Source organism: Pimephales promelas, chromosome 17, assembly GCF_988280905.1.
Source record: "Pimephales promelas chromosome 17, fPimPro1.hap1.1, whole genome shotgun sequence".
In the NCBI taxonomy this organism is placed as follows: Eukaryota; Metazoa; Chordata; class Actinopteri; order Cypriniformes; family Leuciscidae; genus Pimephales; species Pimephales promelas.
Genome location: NC_142785.1, coordinates 1,045,925 through 1,059,217, shown reverse-complemented (window position 1 = coordinate 1,059,217; position 13,293 = coordinate 1,045,925). Strand labels below are relative to the sequence as shown.

The window sequence follows — 13,293 nt, the reverse complement described above, 5'->3', positions numbered from 1 at the left end:
TTATTGATTAGATAAAGCATATTCATTTTTACAGTGTGATTAATACACTATATTTAAATTGATTAAAGTAAATAAATAAATTAAACTTAAATAAAATAAGAATGAATATGAAACTAAGTAACTACTAAAATTAAATAAATTGATTAAAATAAAAAGAGCAATGTGAAAAAACATTTTCTCTGGCTTATGTGAGCGTTGTATCAGTCTGTTGTATCATTCTTCACTCATTATGGAAACGTTACTTTTGAATGTCATTCCGAAACAAGTTACATTTACAAAAAAAAAACATTAGACAATGTGTTGATAATAATGTTTTATGCTAATGTTACAAGATTGAAACATTATTTGTTGTCATGAGGGTGTAGAACACACACACACACACACACACACACACTGATCTTTATACACAGTTACATCATAACGGCTTCACCTGAGGGCCTGTATCCTATGTCATTAACGTGTGTGTAATGTGTGTAATGTGTGTCTGTAGATGTGCTGGAAGACTCTGCGGATGGAGTTCAGGAGTCTGAACGCGGCTCAGCTTCATCACATGATGAGAGAGTACGAGCCTCGACACTCGTGTGCCGATACGTGGACTCCTTCCAGTGACGAGACTCTCGCGAGCGGTGACACACACACACACACATGCACACACTCACACTCACTCACTGTTAAATATAAAATATTAAATGTAATGTTTGGTGTGTTTGTAGCCGATATCCTGGAGAGTTTCGACAATCATCCGCCTCTCGTTCTTCCGGCCGACGGTTTCACACTCGAGCTCAAGAGGCCAATCAGCGACAGCCGTCTGATCGAACAACTACATCACTTCCTGCGCGTCATCGGGATGATCACAGACCCAGAACCGCCTCAGGTACGCCTTCACTGCTCGGATTAATAACAAAATATTAATATTAGGGCTGTCAAACGATTAATCTCATCCAAAATAAAAGTTTGTGTGTACATAATATATGGGTGCACTGTGCATAATTATTTTATAAATATAAATACACACACATGCTTGTATATATTTAAGAAATATTTTTATGTGTATAGATTTATATATAATTTATATGATATGTAAATATAAATATTTTACATATAAATAATATTTCTTTCCTACATATACATGCATGTGTGTGTGTGTATTTTTATATATACAAAATAATTATACACAGTGCACCCACATATATTATGTACACACAAACTTTTATTTTGGATGCGATTAATCGCGATAAATCGTTTGACAGCCCTAATTTATATTGATTGTATTTCAGTACCGTAATTCGGTTCTCATTTAGGGCACTGTTATTTTAGTGTAATTGAGATTTTTTTAATATATAATAAAGTTTTTTTTTTGTAATTTTTGTGTGTGGTTTTCAAATTTGTATTAGTATTTATTAGTATGTCTATATATTTATATATTTAATATGTCTATATATTTCATATTATTTTATTTCAGTTTTAAGTTAAATGATAAATTATAATATATATATATATATGTGTGTGTGTGTGTGTGTGTGTAATATTTTATTTTATAAAAATAATTATAACTTATAGTAAATGAAAATGAGAAATTTTGAGAAACAACTAGCTGAAATAAAAAGTTTTTTAAATTTAATTTTATAAAATTATTATACTATATTAAGTTGATCTTACTGTAAGTAACAAAAATGTTTTTAAGAATCCTCAGAACCGCCTCAAGCACGCGCCTCCATCATCTTTTAGAGTTAGTTTTTTACACACACACACACATAAATATATATATATATATATATATATATATATATAGGTTTATTTGTCATTTTCATGGTGTACATAAAAACGAAATTGTGTTTCACACATACACTATTTAGTATTTCAGTGCACAATTTAAATATAATTATAAGAATACTAGAATACATTAAAAAGATAAAAATATTTACGAAAATTAATAGAATAATAATAATAATAGTAAATAAATATAGTTCAAATCATGTTCTCTGGTTAAGAAGTCTAATAGCTGTGGGAAAGAAACTGTTTAAAAGTTCGTTTATTTCAGTAATTCAACTTAAAAGCTGAAACTAATATATTATATAGACTCATTACATGCAAAGTGAGATATTTCAAGCCTTTATTTGTTATAATGTTGATGATTATGGATTACAGCTCTTAAAACCTTTTCACAATATGTATTTGTGGTTTTCATATCTGTAATCCATAATCACAATTATAACAAATAAAGGCTTGAAATATCTCACTTTGCACATAATGAGTGTATAGAGTATAGTTTGAGGTGTGTGTTCTCCTCCAGCTGGTGTCTGCGGTGCCGACGGAGGCCAAGCTCATCAAGCTGGAAGTCCATCCGAAAGCTCGTCTGGAGGTCGGTCAGGCGGAGTGTGTGTTTCCTCATGCGATCGCCTCGGGATCTCGGGACGCTCTTTTAACCTCGACGCTGCAGAATCTGGATCTTCAGGATAAAGCTGAGACCCGCACCGCTCTATCGGCGGACCCGTCCTGTTTACTGACGCCACCGGACACACCGGACACACACGAGCGTGAGAGATAAAACCAGTCACATATCCACTGATCTGAGAACTGAGTTCAGCTCATGTTTATAAACTAGAGCCAATAAACTGATAATGTTGAATACATTCTGGTTTGACTGTATCCATAAATGTTTGAAGCACAAAAGCGTGTGTGTGTGTGTGTGTGTTTGTAGATGCGAGTGAAGAGTGTGAGAATGGAGAGGAAGAGGATGATGTGTTTGTGCTGGAGCTGCAGAGATCAGCGTGTGGTTTGGGTCTGATGCTGGTCGACGGACAGGTAAGCTGACATCATTATTGTGTTAATAATCCTGAATCAGAATCAGTTCCTCTTCGGCATCTCTTCTCTGATGATGTGGGCGGGGCTTTAACCTGTCACTCACATGAGATCAGCCAATAGCAAACCACAACCAGCCAATCACACAGACACAATCAAGCCCCGCTTGATTCTATTTTGATTTCATGGCGATTTCAAGGTATTTTTTTTCTAATATGCAAAAAACAATGTATTTAAATGAGATTCATTTAGGGACTTTTCTCAGCATATATTGAAATATGAAGTTAATTGTGATTCATTAATAATAATTAGTTGGAATATCATGCAGTTACTTCAATAACAGCACATCAAATACTTTGTCCTTTCTATAACAAACGACATATTATTACAGTAATAGAATATTATAGTTTATTACAGCTCAATAGCATCACCGTGTGGTTACAGATGGAACATTTATAGTTCTCTGATTGTTTACACAGCGCACAAAAAGACATTTCTTCCTTTTCCAGCTCAAATATCTAAACATTCATAGATACATTTGATTTACTAGAGAAACAAAATGACTGAAGATATTTGACTGAAGCACTGAGTTACAAATATCTGCAAATGGAGTCGAAAAATAACCTTAATTCAAAGGGAAAACTAGATCTTTTTTTTTTGCAAGTATTTGTTCTTGTTTTAAGCTCAAACTCACTTCATCATGACACATTTTATCTTCATATCTTCAATCATTCTGCTTCAGTCAGTGTTGATTTACGAATGTTGAGATATAAAACAAGATAAAAAATATTAAGCAAAAAAACAAACATTTTTAACTTAAGAAACAAACACAGTTTGTTGGCATAAAGGTGTTGGTGTGTTTTCATACACTGTAAAAAAATATTTTCATGATTTCTAATCACATTTTTACTTTTGTCAAAGCAACTTAAATAATTTATGTAGTTCATATAACATAGTATTTTGAGTTTCTGATGATTAACTCAATCTCCTTCTTTTTATTAACTCAACTTTTCCATTTCAATGCACTCAAAATTAAGGCAACTTCATTTTTTAAGTTAAACAACAATATTTTTTTCCAGTGTACAGAATCATGTGGGAGCCCACAGAATAAAACATTTAAAAAGATAATTGCGACTTTTTATCGCACAATTCGCAATTGCAAGAAATAAACTCGAAATTCAGACTTTTTTCCCGTGATTGCATGTTTATTTCTCGCAATTGTGACTTTATGTCATGCAATTCTGACTTTATAACTCCCGATTGTGTGATATAAACGTGCAATTCTCTGAAAAAAAGTCCGAATTTTGAGTTTATTTCTTGCACTTGCGAATTATGGGATTTAAGTCGCAATTACCTTTTTTAATTTTTATTCTGTGGCGGAAACAAGCTCAAAAATATGTATTTGTTTATTTAAGAATGATTTGTTTTACGCAGGAAACCCCGTTTCCCGTCAGTGGGATTTACATCCGATCGGTTCTTCCCGACTCTCCGGCCGCTTTATCCCGCAGACTGAGAGAAGGCGATCGGATACTCGCGGTGAACGGACTGAGTCTGGCGGGACTCGACTATCAGACGTGAGCAGGGTTACAGCACACTCAGATCAATATGTTGTGTTATTAAAGAACAGATCTGTACTTTAAGCGAACATCATTTCTTCTTCCAGTTCCCTGGAGCTCATTCAGAAGTCAGGAGACACACCTCGGCTACTGGTTGCCAGATCTCACAGCGCTACATAAGAAACGAGGACAAAACTTTCTGCGTAATCCTAAATAGAGGATCTGTTGTGCGCTTTTGTTTTCAGGTTCTCCTGCTTGAATGTTGATTATTCTCCATTGTTGCGGCTCCTCTAACGCTCTGTTTACTTCCTGTCTCTATTAAGGCCCTCCTTCTGAAAAGCACACTGTGCTCTGATTGGACGGCTGTAGCAGTGTGTGATTGGTCGAGTGCTGAGTGTGTTTGGGAAATGCCCCGCCCCTAATTACCATAACCGCCAGTTTGAGTTTAACACACTACTAACCAACTCAAACAGGCCCCGCCCCTTTATTCTGCGCATAAATTATTATAATGAGGAATATTGAGACGTGTTCCCGTGCGTTTCAGGAGTTCAGAGAAAAACTCCTGCTGGAGGGACTTTGTGAACAAAACCAAGTGACATATTTATATGTACATGTCCCTGTTTATTATCATTTCAATTGTGTAATCTTTGCATTTTAATTGAATTTTTGTTATTAAAAATATATATGTGATTGATTAGAATAATGAGTGTATATGTTACAGTATGTGCCTTCAGAGCTGACTGCATTTTAATTTATTGCATGATGTATGAAATAAATGGTTGGCTGCTTAGTTTTAGAGTAACTAAGATGTTTTATTATGTGTCTCGTGCCAAATTCATACGGCTCTTTATTGCATGCATAAAAAAAGAACATATATATAAAACATAAAACATACATTTTTAGCCTTTTTTAACAGTAGACACAAACAAGTATATATGCACACACAAGTCTGGTATATTTTGCTCTCCTCACTTACAGAAATGAACTATAGTGTCCTGATCACACTAGTAAAACAATATCAAATGTCCGAATAATGTTTGGTTTGCCTGCAGTAAACTTTGCACACTATCAGGAAATCAGGAGCATGTTGAGTTTATGAACTTATTGCGAAAGAGATGTGTTGATTATTACCATAGGTCCAGGAATTCAGGAACAACGTCACGCGGGATGCGTGAGTTCTCGCGGTATTACAGGATGTACATCAGCTCTCCGCTGGAACTTGTGGTTTGTTATGTCCGTTTGCTCCAGAAAATGACAGAGGCCGAACTGTACACGGTTCATAAAGGTGTGTACGTGCCGACGCATTTACACCCTCCTGAAAGCCTGAAATACTGTGAGGAGTTTACTTTCCGTCCAGATGACATCCTCATCGTCACTTATCCCAAATCCGGTGAGTTTGCAGAGTTTTACCTTTTTATTTTTATTTATTTATTTATTTTTATTTTTTTTGCATTAACAAGAAGATTAACTTAATATACTGTACACTTACAGAGAATCGCAATTGTATTCATGTTGCATTTATAATAAAATTAAATAAACATCTATCATTCTATGGTGCAGATTAAAAAGATTACAGGAAATGAATGAGGTAAAAATTAAGTTTTGCAATTAAAGTAGCCTACTTTATTATAATTCTCACTGTATTTAAAGTCCCTCTGTTGTCAATCATTTTACTGACATATTTAAACGTTTTTTTCATCTTCATGCCTTAAAATATCTTAAATAGTTCACTTTTTTTAAAAAAAACATTTGCTGATAATTTACTCGCCCCCATGTCATCCAAGATGTCCATGTCTTTCTTTCTTCAGTCGTAAAGAAATGAAGGTTTTTGATGAAAACATTCCAGGATTTTCTCCATATAATGGACTTCAATGGGGTCCAAACGGTTCAAGGTCCAAAAGACAGTTTCAGTGCAAACTACAAACTGTTCAAAGGGCTTTAAACGATTTCAGACGATGAATAAGGGTCTTATCAAGCGAAACGATCGCTCATTTAATAAATAAATAACAAAGTTTAAGTTTTATAAGCTCAAATGCTCGCCTTGCTCTGTTCGTGACTCTCCTGTTCGAACTCGTTCATCAAAATGAATGAATCTTTTTCCAAGTCGATTCGTTGAAACAACCAAATTACATTTTGATGAACGAGTTCGAACAGGAGAGTCACAGAACAGAGCAAGGCGAGCATTTGAGCTTATAAAACTTAAACTTTGTTATTTATTTATTAATTATTAAATGAGCGATCGTTTCGCTTGATAAGACCCTTATTCATCGTCTGGAGTCGTTTAAAGCCCTTTGAACAGTTTGTAGTTTGCACTGAAACTGTCTTTTGGACCTTGAACCGTTTGGACCCCATTGAAGTCCATTATATGGAGAAAATCCTGGAATGTTTTCATCAAAAACCTTAATTTCTTTTCGACTGAAGAAAGAAAGACATGGACATCTTGGATGAGTAAATTATCAGCAAAAGATTTTTTTTAAAGTGAACTACTCCTTTAAAAGCTGGATTTTGACCACAGGGGGACTTGACATGACATACAAGTTTGAATGTAAATGACATTTAAAGTACTAGTCCAAAATGCCCGTATTTAGCGATATCTTTTGCATTTCTAATCCAAACAATGTCAAACTTGGCACTGCACTTACTCGTGCCCGTAGTAAGACACTTGTCAAGTTTGAGGTCCATCGTACTAACGGTTCGAGAGATATGCGATTAACAGACAGACGTTCCTGTAATTTATAGATAAATATTTCAGTTTGTCATAAATGTTGTGTGCATTATGCAGTATTCTTTAACTCTATATTTCAATGACATACCTAAGTGTATTGTTTTGAAGCATGTTATTCCTGTACTTCTTTTCAGAAGTATTTGCTTGCAAAAAAATTAGCTATACTTGCATGTAAGAACGAATGATGACTAAACACAAGAACACATCTAGTTTTAAATGCATGTGTGAAATGTCGGCTACTCTAGTGATGTGTATACCATGTGTCAATGTGTGTGAGTGAACTCAGTCATGTGAGTGACCCGACGTTCTCAGGCACCACATGGATGCAGGAGGTCGTGCCCTTGATAGTGAGCGAGGGCGACCTGACGCCGGTGCTGACGGTGCCGAACTGGGACCGAGTGCCGTGGCTGGAGGAACACCGGGCGATGCTGCTCAGTTTACACCAGAGACCGTCTCCTCGCATCTTCGCCACTCACTTCCATCACGCAATGATGAACGAGTCTTACTTCAAGATAAAGCCCAGGGTAACACCAACGTCCAGGTGCACTTCATAACTCATAAATCATGTGAATCGTGGTCTTCTGCATGCTTTGCTCTGTGCTTCAGGTCCTGTACGTCATGAGGAACCCCAAAGACGTGTTCACGTCCTCGTATCACTACTATGGGATGGCCTCATACCTGGTGAAGCCGGGAACCCAAGACCAGTTCATGGACAAGTTCCTCCATGGAGACAGTAGGACTTCAGCTCTCTTTATCATCCACAGCCTCGATATATGAGACTATGGACATCTTGAACTGTAAAAAGGGGTCTAGATTTGATGTTTTGTCCTCGTGGAATTTGCAGTCTATCTTTATTGCTTGATTTCTTTTCTCCACAGTCATGTTTGGTTCCTGGTTTGATCATGTGAAAGGTTGGCTTAATGCGGATGACCAGGAGACCGTACTGTACGTTTTCTATGAGGAGATGATCGCTGTAAGTTGCTTCTTCATGTCACGGGTTGGTTTACAGGAGACAACGATCTTTTATTTATATCCCCCAGTAGTCTATAATTTTATCCCTTAAAATCAGCTTTGATCATCAAAATTATGCAAAATGTTTTTTCCTTGATTTTTTTCCCCCTTGCTTTAAATTGGCTTGAATGTAACTCGACACCCTCGCCTCATTTAGTATGCGCGGTCCTATGAATATGCAGATGAGCCCCGCCTCCACTCACTCACTCACTCCACTGGTTGTCGATCACACGTTGATCTGATTGGTTACAAGGTGGTTTGTGACGTCAGAAACACCAGTGTGTTTTTGAGACTGTCTTTGGTTCACTGCAGTTTTAAGGAGGAAATACTCAGCGATGCTGTCCACTTATCAACGCACACACGTGTGTGTGTGTGTGTTTAAAGCAGATTAAAATTGACACATAAACAACATTAAACGAAATCATAACACTCTGGAACACGAGGAACTAATAGCAAGAAACAGGTGAACAACGTAATCAGTAACCATAGCAACCAAACAGAAGCTGATCAGAAACCGACGAAAATACTTCGCTGCGAAACGTGGGCGCCGTCATCTTTAGAATATTGTCTGAACTTCTGTTTTCGCGGCCGCTCTGTATATTTCTATGGCATCGCTGTCGAGGAAGTGGATTTACTTATTGTTCACAAAAGTTATCATGAGCATTGGAAAGCAGATGTCTTAACCCTCTGGGGTTGTTCGTTTCAGAGTCACACTCGGGGTGTTCGGGTCCAAATGGACCCAAAGGGCGGGATTCATATTTTTTTTTTTAAAAATCATGATTTTTTTTTTTTTTTTACTAGTTTTTTTATAATATTTTTTCTTTTCTTTTTTGGTGTTTTGAGAAAATTTCAAAAATACATTTTTTTTATAATTAGTATTAATGCAATAATTTTGACAAAATTTCCCCCCATTGAACGTAATAGAAAAAATATTTTAAAATATATATATATTTTTTATTTTTTTTAAAGCTGTATTTCATTTTAGAGTCAAGCCTAGGCCTCATAAAAGCAATTTTTGAAATGAGATGGATGCCATCTGCTGGACAAACTGAGCATTTTAAAAACGCAAAACACATGTATCTGAATTTTTTGGTGTGTTTGTGTATAAAAGTGTGTTTGTGTGTGTGTGTGTTTTGCACTCTTGATGTTTTATAGATTCACCCCTTCACTGTTGTGTGCTTTTTTCAAGATTGTGGCTGATTTGTAGATTCTACGCACAAAAAACTCAGTATTTTTACATTTTTGCCAATTTCCCATTCATTTTCCATGCCAAACACCCCAAGTGTGACTATTTTTTTTTACAACCAATTAGACTATTCACATCCGGTTCAAATACCAAATACCAACAAAGTCACCAAATTTCAGACCATTCCGAGGAAGCTGTGATTTAATAAAAAAATTTTATTTAAATTCTTCGGGTCCATTTGGGCCGAACAACCCCAGAGGGTTAACAAATGTCGACCGGGATTTTTTTTTTACGAGCAGTTCATTCATTCCTATGCAAGATCTCTGTCAAAATACAGACCGGAAGTCAACGCTGAAAAGGGGCGGGGCTACATAATGTCTACATAGCATATGAAAAACCGTATGCCAAAGTAGAGTGTCTATCGTATGCACACTTTAGGATCTCGCTCGTCCCGGCACAAGTGAATCCGGAGACATTTCTCTATTGTCACACACTGTTTTTCACTTATGAATATTGTATTGTAGGGAAGTTTGCGATGTGAGATTCAGTCTAAAGGAGAAAGAAACACATTTTGACTTAAAAGTCCTCAGAGCAGAAGATATTCACAAAAGAATGAATTGAACGATGACCCAATCGTGTAGAGGTGAAGTTTATCTCGATAAACACGGCACTTCACAGCAGGATTGAATACGCAGGTTGAGTTTATTGCTTTATTTTTATTACACCTGCCAGAGTTCATGGTTCTCTGTAATCGTGAGAGAACAGTCAGGTCAAGCCGGTTTGGGACGAGGAACTCCAGAGAGAAACACCTTTAATCTTATTATTCATTATTCCCAGTGGAAAACACTGACGACTTGAGAACACACTAAAGATCGAAGCCTCCAACACTATCTCACGACCAATTCGTACGAATTCGACGAATGATTAAAAAGTGGCTAATTCGTAACAATTCATACAACCTCACTCGTACGAATTAATACGATTTTGTTAAAGCCTCGGTAGGCAGTTTCTGTAATCAAATTCTTTTCATATTAATGTAAAAATGTGAAGGCAAATAAAACAGATTTCAGTCAAAGCTGTTAACAGTTGTAGGATTAGGAATCAGTATAAACTCGTCCGTGGTTTAAAGGCGGCTCAGTTTATTATGTTATCAGCTGTTGTAAAATTTCCAAGTTGTTCAAGGTCTTTTTGACGTAATCTCGTGTCCTTCAACCTCACTGAACTCGGTCGAAATATCCACGGTCAGGGTTCTGTCCGCTTTTCCATATCTCAAAAAATCGTGCAAAAGTTGAAGGTGAAACTAATATATTATATAGACTCATTACATGCAAAGTTCAAGCCTTTATTTGTTATAATTGTGTTTTGAACTTGGGGTTTCTTGTAATTATAACAAATAAAGGCTTGAAATATCTCACTTTGCATGTAATGAGTCTATATAAAATATTAGTTTCACCTTTTAAGCTGAATTACTGAACTTTTACATGATATTCTAATTTTTCCAGGAGGCAGTATTATTGCTTATTATTCACGTTTGGAGTGTATTTTCATTGTTTTTGGTATACGGTAAAATACTGATATCCTTGTGAAAATGCATCATGATTTCCAATTGTGATCATTTAAATCTTCGGTCAGGATTTGAAAGGATCCGTGGAGAAAATCGCTCAGTTTCTTGGGAAATCTCTGAGTCCGGACGTGACGGAGAAGATCGCCGAACACTGCGTTTTCAAGAACATGAAGCAAAACAAAATGTCCAACCTTTCTTTGGTTCCAGAGGAATTCTTGAACCAGAAGAAGTCAGAATTCCTGAGGAAAGGTAACAGATCATTTCTTCTTAGTGATTGGGGAAAAAACTGACAGTATACTCACTATTTCATGCTTCAGAAGTTCCCAAAGCAACAAAAATCGTCTTTTTTGAGTGAATTATCCAAAGCATTTCACTTGAATATCATTTGACTGTAAGAGTTACTGTAATCTTGTCTTGTTTTATTGATCAGGAATCGCAGGCGACTGGAAGAATCATTTCAACGAGGCTCAAGAGCAGCGATTTGATGCTGTGTACAAAGACAAAATGAAAGACGTGAAATTCAAGTTTCCGTGGGACTGAACAAATGCATCGGTTTAATCTCACCTGCTTGACAGGCCTTTCAGACATTTTTCAGATCATTGTTTTTTAAATAAAAGACAATTAAAAATTAACAATAATTATTGTTATTTGTTTGACATTTCCAGTTTATTTGATTTTTGTGATTAAAAATATGCGTTTTAATTTATTGCATAATGTATGAAATAAATTCATAAATTCATTTCTCAATCATCACTGTATTGCATTGCAATATATAAACCTAAGAATTTAAATATCAACTTGTTAAGACATGATTGGTAGATATTGGTATTTATATGTATTTTATGTCTGTATCTGCTGTGCTGTTGTAAAAATTTAATTGACTCGCGTCCTCGTGATCATTCTCCTGAGTCGGACTTTGCGTTGGCTTCTTGGAAACGCCTAATGCCAGCGCTTGTTTCTAGTGACAAGATCTGCTGTCTGTTGTTGTTTACTATGTCGCTTTCTTCGCATGAAAATGACGTCGATCGCTTCTTTCCAGCATACCACGCCTATCAAGTAAGGGTACTGTTGGCGGTGGAAACGCAAGCCTGATCATGGTGGACCCGACCCGACCCGTACTGTACCGTACCGTACCCCTCAGTAGAAACGAGCCATAAGTGTAATCCCAATCCTACATAATGCATCTGTCTGCGTATTCAGTACATTCGACCATATTTTCAAAAAGTTCCTGCCGGTGAAATCAAACGCAGTGGCACTGATCTGTGATTGGTCTGTTAGCGCATTAGCCCAACCCCCTATGGGCGGGTTTGAAAGGGTGGGATCTAGTGTTTGTAGTCTTTGCAGAAATCCCCCTCTTACACTTCCTCCTACAATGACGTGAAATGACGATTTTTGCTTCAGTGTAGGAGGAAGTGAAAAAGGTAAACAGTGGATTTCTCTCGTCTCAGGGGGAAAATGAGAGAGTGTTGCACGACCATAACTGGGTTTCTAACAATGGAAAGCTTAATGCAAATGCGTGGAGTGTCCCATTAAGTAATAACATTTTTATTTCTGCAAGTGATGACATAATTGTTGATATCAAGAATCAACATTACTAGTGGAAATGGTTTTGGGTTGGTGGAAGTAGCGAGGACTCAAGTGCAGGACAGGGTTTTTATTAAAGGACAACTCCGGCGCAAAATGAACCTACGGTGGCCGAGAGGTGCAAAACAAATCACAATTCTAAAAACAAAAAAAAACAAGTCAGAAAACACAACGACAATTCAGAAAACAAAATAACAATTCAGAAAACACAACAACAAATCTGAAAACAAATTAACAAATCAGAAAACACAAAAACAAATCTGAAAACAAATTAACAAGTCAGAAAACACAACGACAAGTCAGACAAAACGGAAAAGGTAGGTATATGTGGCGAATGGAATACTGATCGCTGATTGGACGAGACATCTGTCAATCAAGACATACAGGCAGAAGAAAGATCGATTCGCGTGTGCATGTGTAAATATTAGCTGTATCGTCTATTCAATTGGCGGCCCGCGGGCCAAGTGCGGCCCGCCAATCATCTCCATGCGGCCCGAGAGCACTCCAACCTCCCCCTCCTATTTTCTGGTGGTGCGGTTAAATTTGGTTTGATATGCGCGTTTCACTAGTTTACTTTGAATTAGGCAGCGCGGTCCAGTGGATAACCGAACGCAAGCTTAAAGGAGTTGCGTTTACTAATAGTGGTAGGAAGGTTTTAATTTGAAAAGTTTTGTTCTCCATAATATCACTAAATTAGCCGGCTAAATAGACAGCTAATATTAACACATACACATGTGAATCAATCTTTCTTCTGCCGCAGGCGCAGTCTGCTGTACTTTCTGTATGTCTTGATTGACAGATGTCTCGTCCAATCAGCGATCAGTATTCCATTCGCCACAATGGCCACATATACCTACCTTTTCCG

The 13,293-nt window shown here is 36.7% G+C and overlaps 2 protein-coding genes across 3 annotated transcripts in view; both read left to right on the top strand.

The window, feature by feature from the left end:
* The window catches only part of radil2b (Ras association and DIL domains 2b), a 35,329-nt gene extending 30,418 nt beyond the window's left edge, over positions 1 to 4,911 (top strand). The window contains exons 11-16 of one of the 2 annotated variants that reach the window (XM_039653781.2): positions 491 to 626; positions 714 to 874; positions 2,294 to 2,537; positions 2,702 to 2,805; positions 4,237 to 4,376; positions 4,466 to 4,911. In XM_039653781.2, the coding sequence (XP_039509715.2) occupies positions 491 to 626; positions 714 to 874; positions 2,294 to 2,537; positions 2,702 to 2,805; positions 4,237 to 4,376; positions 4,466 to 4,538 (858 nt within the window). In that variant the 3' untranslated portion in view covers positions 4,539 to 4,911. Of the gene's footprint in view, positions 1 to 490; positions 875 to 2,293; positions 2,538 to 2,701; positions 2,806 to 4,236; positions 4,377 to 4,465 lie in introns of both variants that reach the window. The other variant, XM_089121747.1, reaches the window with a different exon arrangement.
* Positions 4,912 to 5,570: 659 nt separating this feature from the next.
* Positions 5,571 to 11,591, top strand: sult2st2 (sulfotransferase family 2, cytosolic sulfotransferase 2). The gene is made up of 6 exons (XM_039653783.2): positions 5,571 to 5,748; positions 7,396 to 7,607; positions 7,690 to 7,816; positions 7,962 to 8,056; positions 10,913 to 11,093; positions 11,275 to 11,591. Exons 1-6 carry the CDS (start codon positions 5,610 to 5,612, stop codon positions 11,382 to 11,384), a joined length of 864 nt encoding a protein of 287 aa, XP_039509717.2. The 5' UTR covers positions 5,571 to 5,609; the 3' UTR covers positions 11,385 to 11,591.
* The last annotated feature ends 1,702 nt before the right edge of the window (positions 11,592 to 13,293 follow it).